This window comes from Sprattus sprattus, assembly GCF_963457725.1.
Source record: "Sprattus sprattus genome assembly, chromosome: 13".
NCBI lineage: Eukaryota > Metazoa > Chordata > Actinopteri > Clupeiformes > Clupeidae > Sprattus > Sprattus sprattus.
Window position 1 is genome coordinate 4,893,369 of NC_137911.1, and position 14,021 is coordinate 4,907,389.

At 42.9% G+C, this 14,021-nt stretch overlaps 1 protein-coding gene across 4 annotated transcripts in view; it reads left to right on the forward strand.

Moving 5' to 3' along the window:
- The window catches only part of supt3h (SPT3 homolog, SAGA and STAGA complex component), a 93,352-nt gene that overhangs the window by 9,634 nt on the left and 69,697 nt on the right, over positions 1 to 14,021 (forward strand). Inside the window, exon 1 of one of the 4 annotated variants that reach the window (XM_080850055.1) lies at positions 11,257 to 11,393. The exons of the other annotated variants lie outside the window; for them this stretch is intronic. Coding sequence (XP_080706181.1) covers positions 11,368 to 11,393 — 26 coding nt within the window. The 5' untranslated portion in view covers positions 11,257 to 11,367. Of the gene's footprint in view, positions 1 to 11,256; positions 11,394 to 14,021 lie in introns of those variants that run through there. 4 annotated transcript variants of the gene reach the window in all.

Consider the following 14,021-nt stretch of genomic DNA (forward strand, 5'->3'; position numbering starts at 1 on the left):
GCAGTGGTATTGGCTGTGTTTGGTGTTGTTCTGTTAAATGGGGTACAAAAGCGTCTCCGCAGCCCTATCTGTAATTAGTGGTGGTGCAGCTGCCTCTACACCCACAGGCTGTTTGGAGAGCCTTTCTGGCAGGACTCGGCCCAGAACACAGAACCCGGCCCGCCCTGACGGCAGATGTTGGACGATCATTGTGACATACTAGAGCCACTTATTGTTTTTCCTTATTATGTAAATGTTAAACTCTCTCTCTCTCACACACACACACACACACAAACACAGAAATGCACACATACATGCACACGCACATGCACACCACACGCACACGCACACACACACGCACACACACACGCACACACACACGCACACTGACTCACTCACTGATTGACTCACTGATTGACTCACTCATTCATTCACACGCATACACACACACACACCAGGGTTTTTCCTGGGTCAAAATGGCTCTTCGGTGCTCCCCAAAAAATATTCCGCGCTACGCGCGCACAGTCTGTGTTTCCTATCAGCAGAAATCAATGTTTTTTTTTTTTTTTTACATTTCATAAATAATGGAGGCTATGCTTGAGGTTATCATTTTGCTTCCACTTTAAATTAAAATAGATAGGCTAATATATTGACAATAGTCCAAGCACCATGGTGCTATCATGTATGGTTCAAAGATTCAAGATCAAGGTTTACCTCGTATGCAAACTACTGAAATCTATATCAATAGAATCTAGAACTTACCAGTGGTCAGAAATGGAACACACGAATTATGAAAGTCAAGTTTATCTATTATTACTATTCATGTTTATTATACAAACCTACATACCATTATTTTCACCAATGGAGGCTGCGTTGGAAATCAATACTCAAACTTTTGACAGTATTTTGAGTGGAAATTGAATGTGCATTTGTACAGGTGTATTCGTGTACGTCGGGCTGGCCCTCGCAGTGGAACGACAGTTTTCAACCGCACCGGTTTATCAATAATAATATTAATATTATTATATTCCAGATGCAACACAAACGAGTTGAGCTTTCAAAACCAATGCTGTTGTCTGCCTTCCCGAGGCCCCGCGTTCTACTGGTACTCGTTTAAACGCGTAGACAAATCAAGTAATAGCCTACACCTGTGTAAGTTCTCAACATAGCAGATATTTTAATAAATTGAAAGCCATGAATATCGAAACCGCCGACTGATGAAGTCAGGATGCATCCGCAGGTTGAGTAATTAAGTGATTGGCTCTGTCCATTCGCGCACCTCACAGTTGCGTATAGGTCAGACTTATGAACTCGATTACTATTGATCAAAACAGAACGAGAGTTCGGCTGTAGCCTACTTGAAACATACTATTCAGAACATATTCGCTGACGTGCATTGCATACGTGATGAATTGCTCACAAGTCTGCTTAAAACAACTAGTGAAGGTGTTTTAGGATAATATTTATGCCATATACAATAAGTGACTTTATGTAAACACCACTTATTAATGTTAGCTGCCTAATTATTTAGCGCAATGCTAGCATGACTCTACCGTAATTCGATTTTTAACCAAGGTAGCCTATTGTACCTATTGAGCCTGTTGATCGCGACCTGTTTACAAATCTGGTTAAAAAGATAAAGGTGAGCTGTTATTTATAGATACTAAATATTTCCCAGGCATCTAATGGCTTACAGCTACTAGTAAGCATCTAAACGTACAAAGTAAGGTAGGTTGACTGCTAAATCGGCAGCCACCAGTCTTTGGATAGCTCTCATAAATCAGTTATTGTATATATGGCATTAATATTAGTCTTGCCATCACACATAGGATATATAGGTTCACGAACACACTGCTTAAATAAAACTTAAAGCCTACTATCAAAGTATTGTTTTTTTAAGATAATGTAGGCAACTGCTTGCTAGCTGCTTTATACAAAAAAAAATCAAATTAAAGTGACTAACGTCTGGCGAACTTGGAGAAGCCTCTGTTCAATGATTGGCTGAGGGGGTAGGAGGCGGGATCTGCTGCTGCTGCTGCTGCTGCTGCTGCTGCTGCTGCTGCTTAAATTCAACGTGAGCGCTTAAAACACCATTAAGCTGAATTGGATGACAGTTTTTTTTTAATCGCAGACTTTTTTTTTTGCCTTTAGGCGCTCGGGATTTTTCATAGGCGTTCGGGAAAACGGCTTAGGCGCGCGCCTACATTTTCTCTATGCAGGAAAAACCCTCCACACACACACACACACACTCTGGTTAATGCCTGTGCATGATCAGCAGACACAAATGTTGGTCCACTCAGATTTCTGCTTTTCTGACAACTACTTTTTACTTATAAATGAAGGCATGTTGGGCATATATAGTTGAAGAGGCTTGAATCTGATGCCTAAGCACACACTTGTCACTTGGGAAGCTGTAAAAGTATGGAAGACAATGCAATTTTGATGTGCTTACAATAGAGTAGCACTCTCCTTGGCACACAAGCTCTGTGTCGCTAACTAGCGTCAACATGGCTGTCGTGTCCAAGGGAAGCCAAAGCCTCATACCAGCTGACTCATACTCTCGCTGGATGCACAACATTACTGCATTATTTTCCCCCAGCGCAATTAGCCTACTCCCTGTAATTAAAACCAACATTAAAACTCTGGCTGGTCCTTAGGGATTGGCGTGCCATTCTCAGACCCAGCAGTCCCTCTGCTTCCCGCACAGCAGCGCTGCGTAAAGTTGGCCCCTTTTGACTGAAATCAGAGCTTCAGCCCATAGGAGGAGAGCATAGGATCTATTCTGTCCAGTGGGGATGTACGTGTATCTTTTCAAAGCTACCGTCCGCAAGAGGGGAAGCTGTCCATAGAACTCCTGTTTCATTTTTCGGAGGGCCCTAGAATGTTTTGCTAAATGTTGGATTGTTCCGGGTCCCACTGGAAGCAAACCGCTCTAATGAGCGCTCCCTCTCTCTATCTCTCTCTTTCTCTCTCACTTTCTCTTTCTCTCTATCCCTGTCTTTCTCTCTCTCTTTATCTCTCTTTCTCTCTCTCTCTCTATCCCTTGCTCTATCCCTCTCTCTCTCTTTCTATCCCGCTCTCTCTCTATCTCTCTCTCTCTTTATCCCTCTCTCTCTATCCCTCTCTCTCTCTATCTCTCTCTCTATCCCTCTCTCTAATGAGCTGGCGTGCTGCCTCTCTGGTTAACCAGACTGTAATTTGGGGACTGAAAGGAGCCTCTCATCACTATTGAGCATTTGTTTACCACAGCGCGTCTCCAGTGTTTCTGCTGAGAACGCAACGGGGCGGTGTGCTGCCCAGTTAACCCTTATTGTTCTCAGACATCAAGTCAGCGTGTGTGTGGAAGGGTTTTGTGTCTACACACACGCACTCACATACACAAACACGCCTACTCACACACAGACACAGACACAGACACAGACACAGACACAGACACAGACACAGACACAGACACAGACACAGACACAGACACAGACACAGACACAGACACAGACACAGACACAGACACAGACACAGACACAGACACAGACACAGACACAGACACAGACACAGACACAGACACAGACACAGACACACTGTTTTTGGATGTTGGGAATATAGCCATGCATTCTGTTCCGGTGCTATTCAGCTTCTGTTCTTCTCAGCAGTGTGATCCTCTTAATTAAGGCCCAATAGTCCTTGTAAATGATGCACTGCCTCTAAAACTTCCTGACTGCAAAGTGTTGTGCTACTATTTTGTCATCTCTTTTGATTTTATCAGCTTCTCACTTCTATGGGTCTGGAAAATTGGAGTAATGTTTTTTTAAGGATTGAGATGTGTTTTTGTGGTGCAGATATGTTGATATCAGTTGATATGGTTAGCTAAAGAGCTATCTCTCTGTGTTTCTCAGTCACCAGCGAGATCTACAAAGCAACGTTTTATGGGAGGCAAAGAGTGTGAAATCCAACACATTTGAAAAAGATATACATCTTGCATAACTTGCTTGCCCTGCTTTGCAAGTGCAAAAGCAATGTGATCGGAACATTGACACACACAATCGGGGACACACACACACATGCACACACACACATGCACACACACACATGCACACACACACATGCACACACACACACACACACACACACACACACACACACACATGCACACACACACATGCACACACACACATGCACACACACACATGCACACACACACATGCACACACACACACGCACACACACACACAGACACACACACACACAGACACACACAGACACACACACTCTTTCATTAGAAACATGCCTTCCAGATCACTTTTCACAGAAAGAGAGAGAGGTAAAGAGAGAGGGGGAAAGAGAGCGAGAAAGAGAGAATGGTTCAGACTCAACTGACAAAGTAGCATGTGCTGTGTAGTCTCCCAGATAAATGAAAAATTCCCTGACAGACACTAAAAGTGTTATTGTGTCTGTTGTTTCCTGCAGTTGGCTTTGATTAATATTTTAAAATGCTCTCTCATCCCCACCCCTTTCATTCATCAAAATGTTTTCAGATGCGTCAGTACCGATTCGTTTGTACCTGTTTCCTCCGCTCATGTGCGCATCTTTTTCATTTTTTTTTTAATATTCGTTATTGTGCTGTTTTCACGTCATGATTATTAATGCATTTTACTGTGAATATTCCAAGAGCAAAGAGTGAAAAGTATCCTACAGTATCTTGTCAGCAAAAAAAAGCTTCTTCCAAAAAAGCTCATCATTTAAGCACCTCTAACTGTATGTTATCTAAGTCTTTTCCCCTGCTAAGTTGCTTCCAAAGAATATTGCCATCAAAACATATTTCTGCACCTGTATTTTCCCATTGTTTTGTGTTTTTCCATTAAAAAGGCTTATTTTAAGTCAAAGAGGAAAGTTTTATTAGGCAGTCTCCCTGGGGAACCCAGCCTTATTAATTCTGCATCAGCTCTTACTTCCATCCTCTTGATGTACGTCTCAGACAAGTCTGGTGCTGAGAATCTAGAGAACACCTTCACATGGACAGAGCTATCACACTTGCAGTGAACACCTTCACATGGACAGAACTATCACACTCTAGTAAAGACCTTCACATGGACAGAACAATCACAGAGAACACATTCACATGGACAGAGCTATCACACTCTAGTGAACACCTTCACATTCACAGTGAACACCTTCACATGGACAGAATTATCACACTCACAGAACTATTACACTCTAGTGAACACCTTCACATGGACAGAACTTTCACACTCACAGAACTACTACACTCTAATGAACACCTTCACATGGACAGAACTATCACACTCACAGAACTACTACACTCTAGTGAACACCTTCACATGGACAGAACTATCACACTCACATAACTAATACACTCTAGTGAACACCTTCACATGGACAGAACTATCACACTCACAGAACTATTACACTCTAGTGAACACCTTCACATGGACAGAACTATCACACTCACAGAACTACTACACTCTAGTGAACACCTTCACATGGACAGAACTTTCACACTCACAGAACTACTACACTCTAGTGAACACCTTCACATGGACAGAACTATCACACTCACAGAACTACTACACTCTAGTGAACACCTTCACATGGACAGAACTATCACACTCACAGAACTACTACACTCTAGTGAACACCTTCACATGGACAGAACTATCACACTAACAGAACTACTACACTCTAGTGAACACTTTCACATGGACAGAACTATCACACTCACAGAACTACTACACTCTAGTGAACACCTTCACATGGACAGAACTATCACACTCACAGAACTACTACACTCTAGTGAACACCTTCACATGGACAGAACTATCACACTCACAGAACTACTACACTCTAGTGAACACCTTCACATGGACAGAACTATCACACTCACAGAACTACTACACTCTAGTGAACACCTTCACATGGACAGAACTATCACACTCACAGAACTATTACACTCTAGTGAACACCTTCACATGGACAGAACTATCACACTCACAGTGAACACACGAGACACTGAAACAGGAGCCAGAGCCAGGGGTGCAGTAACCATAGAAAGCCCTTAGTAATGTTGCCGTGAGGATGAGTCACTGGACCTTTTAATCTGAGGAGTTCTGCTACTGAAGACAGACAGTCCCAATGACAGCAGCTTTGAATCAGGATAAGAGGAGTCTCTACCTGCTGGCAAACCTTTCCTAACCTCTGCAATTATGGCCAGAAATCTAGGCAAATGTACTTGTGTTGATGGTACATGACCACAAAATGGACAACAGGTTTTCATTAATTTCTTAAGGCAGTTTGGTCTCACATCAGGAACCCCAGAAGAGTCCTGCATTCTCTTTTCAAACAATGTCCACAAGATGAGAAATACTCATTTGTGAACTACTAAAATGAGTTACATTCTGTTCACAGGTACTGGATATTTATCCTGTCTTGTGTCAGAACCTTTTTGTTGGCAAGGTGTGAACATGTCAACACGATTCTCACACTTCAGCAGAGTGGCCATGGAGCTGAGATTGTGTCCCGTTCAGGTGACAAAGTGTTGCCATCGGACACCTGCTATGTACTATATGATGTCTATACCGGCACCACGACACACACATGTATATCACCTTCAACTGCCGCCCGTTCCTTCAGGGAAGTAATGGACACCGAGGCTTTGCTCATGTCTGTCTGGATTAGTGTGGCGCTGAGGTGTCATCAGCGGGCTCGGGTTCTGCTGAGAGGTGGCCTGTGACGGGTGACAGACTGGAGTGAAGCCATCCGTCACACCGCGCTCGGGGACGAGTACAGCTCTGGCACATGAGACGGCTCATCAGCAGCTCAGTGTCACAGCATCCAGTTCATAATCTCTCTATCTGTCCCCCTGTCTATTTCTATCTCTCTCTCTCTCTTGTTCTTCCTCTCATTCTCTCGCTCGCTTTCTCATTCTCTCTCTCTCTCCCTCTCATTCTCTCTCTCTCTCCCTCTCCCTCTCTCTCTCCCTCTCATTCTCTCTCTCTCTCTGCCTCTCTCTGACTCTCTCTGTCTGGTCAGTGGTCATATAGGTTGCTGTAGGTGGCACGCCCCATCACTGTGGATGTGCAGTATGAGCTGCTGTGAGTTGACAGTGGCATGAGGGTGCTAGAGAGTTCTAGACAGTTCTAGATGCAGTGAGGTGACAGTGGCATGAGGGTGCTAGAGGGTGCTAGATGCCCTCTCAAACTCCTGATGATGCCCCAGTGATGGGACACACTTTTCAAACAAGAACAAAGTGGACTTTTAGCTTTCTTACATTTATTATACAAATGTCCCAGATCATTAGATTTGATTTCCTCATCTGGCTTCCCTATCCCTGTGTAAGTCCCCTGAATGTACATATTCTAAGAGAAGTAACACAACGCATGGAACATTCTAGAAGCACACAGCAGAAGTAACACAAGGCATGGAACATTCTAGAAGCACACAGCATTTTTATTGTGAAGTAAAGCAGAGGACAAGCAGCATGGGTGTGCAGCAGGTCTATACTGCTTTGGATTCTTGACATTTCTACATGTTCCTTCACATATGTGTATCGTATTATAAATATTTTAAAGCAATGCCCCACTGCAGGAATTTTCCACATTCCAGCTAAGGTTAAATCAATACGGGGCAGAACGGGCGTTTTGGCTGTGTATGTGTGTGTTGGGCAGAACAGGTAAAGCCTTGTTAAGTGCAGAGGCTCTCCCCTCTTGGAATCACTTCATTATGGTGGAATCAAAACAGCAAACTGCAGGCCAACTTATCTGAACATTTTCACTGTTTCTGCCTGAAAGCGCCTGAGGCTGAAACTGTGCTTAGTGCATGATAGAATTTCTTGATAAAAAAATACATTACTAGGCAGTGTTTTTACTGTCGATAGTCGTTTTTTAAAAGTTAACCCAGGGTTATTTGTTATTTTTTGAATGTTTTTTTTTTATATACGTCTCTTTTTCTTCTAAATCTCACATCAAGGTAGGTTAATACATTTGCTCTTTTTTTAAACGAATCACTCCCAGTACAGTTAAAATATAGAGGCCTTTAAAATGTCCAACCGGATCCTTATTCAATTTAAGGAAAATGTCCCAAGTAATTTCACGTGTATGAGTTCCTGTAACTCCTGTTGGCATGTTGTGGTGTGTGTTCCCTCTGTTGTGTTTGTAGCGGAGCTTAAGGGACATCTCTGGTGCTTGACTCTCTGCGCTCTTGCTCGCTCTCAGTTTAGACATGGGCCGCAGTGTTGAATTACAGCCCAAGCCATTTTTAAAGCACACTCTGTATGTGTCTCAAACGCCCAACAGAGATGTTCTGGTCGACTCTGTGTACTGCCTCCACAGGCTGCCGCATGGGATAGGCTTCGCCCCTCACAAATAGTCTTGTTTACAAAGAAACATGTTCTGTTTGTCAAACACAGCATTGACCTTAATGCTTACTGGGCCTTGCATGGCCATTTCTTGATCATTTTTAAATCAGTCTTTTCCCCTCAGATTCTTTTACCCCATTGAAACTATAGTGTATCTTTTGGATAAAAATGCTTGGCAGAGCGCGGTCTGATGAATGGTTTTTGCAGCTTCTCTGATGGATTGTTGACTAGTTTTGTACATAACACTCCGTTTAGATGGATTGTTGGCATATTTTTTCAGTAGTGGTGTGAAGCTCTGTATTACATGGGATTTAAAAAAAAAAGAACTCAGCATATTTATTTTTATATGCTTGGTGATCTGACGTTCTTATAAATCGTTTTAGTCTCTCTCGAAATATCTGAAATGTTAAATGCTAACTTGGAATTTCAATGGTTACATTATTCAGGGTAGTCATCACATTGTTTTATGCTACTGCATTTCTGAGTATTGTTGTGTAGTCAGACAGAATAGACTGCGGGAGATATTTGTCTGCATTAACAAAATAAGTATAATGTGTATTATGTGTACATTTAATAAATACAGAATTTTAAAGCTGACATAAAAAAAATGTAAATGCCAAATACATTTTTATTTGTTATTGTCACTCATTTTTGGATGAATTGATAAATGACGGTCTACAGAGTAGAGTAGAACCAGACGGTATTTAGTTTTGAGCATGTAGTTAAACACATAGTTAAACTAACACTGTTAGTAAATTTATATCCAGCTAAAAAAATGTATATTATTTTAAAATAATTTGATATTTTGATTTGAGGATAGCAATCTAGAAAAGTTTGGCAAATGTCATTGCTTGCCCCAAATGATTCATAGTAGTGTCTGGGTGCCTTTCTTTACTAAGGTTGGAGGGGGGGGGGGGGGGTTGTTTGGAGAGCTGGTTAACTTTGAAGTTTTCCCACTCATATGAAATGCTGAAAAATGAGCTTACGCAACAGTGTTGTGCATATCAGATTTCCCTGCTATTCTTTGAGGGGTTTTTGGCTCATTCTCTTTTAAGTGTTTTTTTTCCCTCTTCAAGGTGTTTACCGCGTGGTGTAATTACCCTCTTCATGCCCGCACACCATCCCTGGCTTTCACCCATCCAATTATCGCTGGGTTTGATATATGACATGGCTTAATTGTTTGTAAATGATTACAGGTTGCCTGGCAGGAGAGTGTGTGTGTGTGTGTGTGTGTGTGTGTGTGTGTGTGTGTGTGTGTGTGTGTGTGTGTGTGTGTGTGTGTGTGTGTGTGTGTGTGTGTGTGTGTGTGTGTGTGTGTGTGTGTGTCTGAATTCCCAATGACTCGATGTGGTCTCCATGAGCAGAGAGATGCTGAGATGGAGATCCTAAGCGCCACACATGGAGAATATTATTCTAAGCCCTGGTGCTGCCAATATGCAAAGTTCTAGAAATGTATCCATGCAGCTGCTTTTCTTGATGTGAACGCCAAAGTCAACTGAATGTGATTAAGTATTTGTCCACACCATTCCAAATTAACGTTTGTTGATATTAAGTATTGTAGGTGCTTGTAGTCACACACTCACACATGCCCTGCCTCTCTCTCACCCTCTTGCTAACTCTCACACACACACACACACACACACACACACACACACACACACACACACACATACACACATCTAAGCATTTGATGGGTTCTGATGAGGGATATCTAACAGGTATAGCCTACTCTGCTTTCATTCTTTCTAATCTTCACACTAGTCATCACATGGGCCGTTGCAGCCTAGATGGAGGCTTCTAGAATGTCTAAAAGAGAACACTCTGGTCACCTGTTGCTGTAGGAAATATAAATCCTTTCATAGCTCCGCTCCCTCTGGTCGTGTGTGTTCTCATTTTTGTGTTTGAGACATTATGTTTCATTAACCTCCAGCTCCTTGCTGTAAGTCCAGACCTTTAATAGTCTACAGCAGTCCCTCTCTCACTCACTCTGTTAACGTGTGCCGTCGAGGTCGCTTTCCCACCGTTAATGTTGTTTTCCTTTGGCCAAGTCGAGTTGTGATAACCAATTAGTTGAATTAACCCGCGCTGTTCAGCCCTGCAGAGACCACCACCACGGTCACCAAATGAGAAGCACATGGATCTCAGAGGCCCGGCACACGCTTGTAATTGATTAGCAATGGTCAGAAAAAAATCTCGGTAGTGTTTGTTTAACATTGTTATGCTTTTTGTGATATGTAATGCCTCTACAGTGGTGTTGAGATGTTGAAACTCTCTCCCTCGTTCTCAAAGGCCTCTGACACACGTATGACTAGCAGAATGAACCAGTAGTTCTTGTTTCAGGCTAGCAGAGAGAGGACAGAGTACAGAGCGTTAGATCTTTTGAACTGCAAGATCAATTCACATCATTGTTGAACACAAAAAAGCACTGAGTGTTCCTGTTGGTTAAGGAGGATTTGTTTTGTCTTTCCAAGTCCAGGAATGACTAGTCTGCGCATAGTCAGGCGTTCACTGCGCTATACTAAGGCCTTGTTGAGATAATTTTATGACTAATTATTGAAGTATATTTTGGCATCATGAGAAGTAAGAAAAGGTAAGGTGGTTAATGTACAGGTTTTCCACGCAGTGTTCAACTCGTTACATGTAAGAAACGAGCTGTTCTCAGGTCAGCTTCAGTGTCCAATAAATTCAGTACATATTCCAGAACATTGTATTCGCACAGTCTCCAGTACATTAATTTTACATTATTTCCTGTGGTGCTAGGCCTGCTTTTGACACATATTTTCAGATATATTTTGGGTTGGGGGTATGTCTGGAATCTATTCTGGTCAAACGCAGTGCGGTAGCTTTGAGTTTCATGGCTCAGTAACTCTCCCCATGTTTTAGTGACACCTTCACTCATGGCTGGATGTATGCAGACAGTGATGACAAAACCATGTACGTCCGTGCCGATCGCTTTATTCTGAATTTACTGGCTAGAGTTTTCTCAGTCCACACAGTCCCTGGCAGGCCATTAAGGGCATATCATGAAGGATGTCATAACGAAAGTGTTGTAAGTACAATCTCCATTTATTAATTAGCAGAGAATTTTTTCAGAGCATTTTTTTATTTTTTATTTTACCAGGGTGACCCTGTGATATTATATATTCTTTTATGTCAATATCAATATTTTAGGATGACCATAAAGGAGGCTGTGACTTTACTGCGTAACATAAGAGTGATTGAAATAAATCTGGTCTGACTTTTCAAAATAGATTTGATTTCCTCCTGTGCTTTGAATATGTTTGATATTCAAAATTGAGGTAGTCAGGTTCTGCATACGTTTTGACATGGTTGTGGTTGTTCAGGTGTCTGCATTTCACATTTCACATTTGATCACTTCAGCTGACTGTTTCCCTCTCTCGTCGTACCTACAAGTACTAGAAGCTTTTTTTTTTCTTTTTAGTAAAATGAAGTCTACAAGAAAATGTCTCAAACATGCCACCCCTTCTTATTTGATAAAAAGCCCCATTCAAGCAAGAATTTAATTCCCGATGCCTGCTTCCTGGTCTTGTTTGTAAAGGCAGAAATCAAAACTCGGCTGCTCAGGAAAAATAAAGACTTTCATGGATTTCCAGGAGAGAGACTTACAAACAGACACACACATGTGCAGAAGAAAATGTCTCTCCCATGGACTAATAGGTGTACTTTCAGACATAGAACTCTGTTAAGTTGGCCCAACAAATCAACGGCCTGTTTGAACACACCAGATCCCACACATAATATAAAACTAGTCCTTCACCTCTTTAGACTGATGTTTCTCCTTCCCACATCTTGTTTTAATGTACGTCTGTAAATTGAAGCAGAGTGAATGTTTATGCGTTCGAAACCTATTTTTTCCTTCCCCGCTGCTCTCCTGTTCATTCCACGAATGTAGTTTTAAGTTATACAAACATGTCAGCTTCTTAACATGTTTGCAAACGTAAACACAGCAACTATTAACCTCTCAGAAGTGGCTTTTTGTTTTGGTGCTCGGCCGCAGATACGATCAGCCGTGTGTAACTGGCTTTTGACCTCGGAGTCAGTGGCTCAGCAGAGACTGCTCCTGAGTGACCCGAGACTGAACCACACAACACACCAAAATGAAAATAGATTTTTTTTTACAGAGCACTTACCCCAGAAGAAGTTCTGCTGACATGGAGTCACCGAACTGAAAAGACTGTTGGACGCCATAGCAACGCTTGGTTATCCTCCTAGGATATGTCTCCCTTTGAGGTCGTTATGACCTTTGAAGTCCTAAACTGAGGACACAGACCATATCAGGGATTATGGTTACTCCCCCCGAAGAAGAAGAAAAGAGAGAGAGAGAGCTGCTACCTTGTGCACTAAGTTACACGAATGACACATACAGAGAGTTCAGATGCAGAGTATGTCTTGCACAAGTTTGAGAGGAATAAATATCTAAGTAGACAGAAAAAGCCGGTACAAATATTGGATGGAGAAGACTTTGCTGCATATACGAGTGTGGTTAAAGAGTACTTACTGACTTGTTGGGGCTCTGTGACTTGGGTTGACCCGCGCTCATTAACCATTTAGGCCCCAGTGGCTCCCTCCTGTCGTCCTGGGGAAAAGTCTTGCACCGCACTTGTGGTTCTGTGGTTGTTTGTGAGGGGAATGAAACATTCTCACCATCCAAAAACGTGTGAGCTTTAAAATGCACTTTTTTTCCCTCTCAAGTCCCGTTACTGGAGAGGCTGGGTCATGTGTTTGTGACATCAGAGCACAAAAGTTAAGTGGGACAGCCTATCGTCTTCCCTTTTTTCCTCCCACTCTTTCTCTCGGCCCCCTCTCTCTCTCTCTTTTGACACTGGTACAGCAGTTCTTCCTGACATCCAGAGGGATGCAACTTCAGTGCTGTGAGTCAGAAAGAAGGAGTGCTCAAATGTTCTCCAAGGCTCCTTCTCATTGGAAGCTGAGCAGATGGAAAGCAGAGACTGGTTTTTTTCTCTCTCTCTCTTTCTCCCTCTCCTCCTCCCTTTCCCTCTCTCTTTCCCTCCCTGGCTGCTCTGTCTCTCACCGCTAACCTACCCCCCCCTGTCCCTGCCTCCTATGCACTTTCTGGCCTCCCCTCTTTGTCATGGTATCAGTAGAGAGGCGGTTGGCACTGTGAAAGTTTAAGATTCTGAACAACTGTGACGATTAACAGTAAATGACAACTCTGGACTAATGCACCAGACCAGGGTTTGCCCCCTATTTCAGTCTCTCTCACACAGACTGGCACGTTCTCTCTATCTCTTTCCCTCTCTCTGTGTATCTATCTATTTTTGTAGCTCTATCTCTTTAGCTCTCTACTTTTTCCTGTTTTCCTTGATATTTTCTTCTGTCTCTCAGCATGTTTGGCTGCGTGTCTGACCCTGTGCCCAGCTCTGAGCTCTGAGCTCTTCTCACAGACGTGACAGTCTGGCGGTGTCGTGTACGGAGCTCTTAAATCATGTCTGTCTGCCGCTCCCTGCAGCCCTCAGCACCACGCCACACCGCACCACACCACGCCGGCTGGCCAGAGTGATTGAGCGGGCGAGCGAGCGAGAGAGGAAGCGAGTGAGCAAGTGAGTGACTGCGCGCTGAGAATTAGGGCTGATGATTCATCTGTCTGCCTCACACGCCTCAGCGGGCCTGGGGTTTGGGGCTGGTCAGCGAGCGT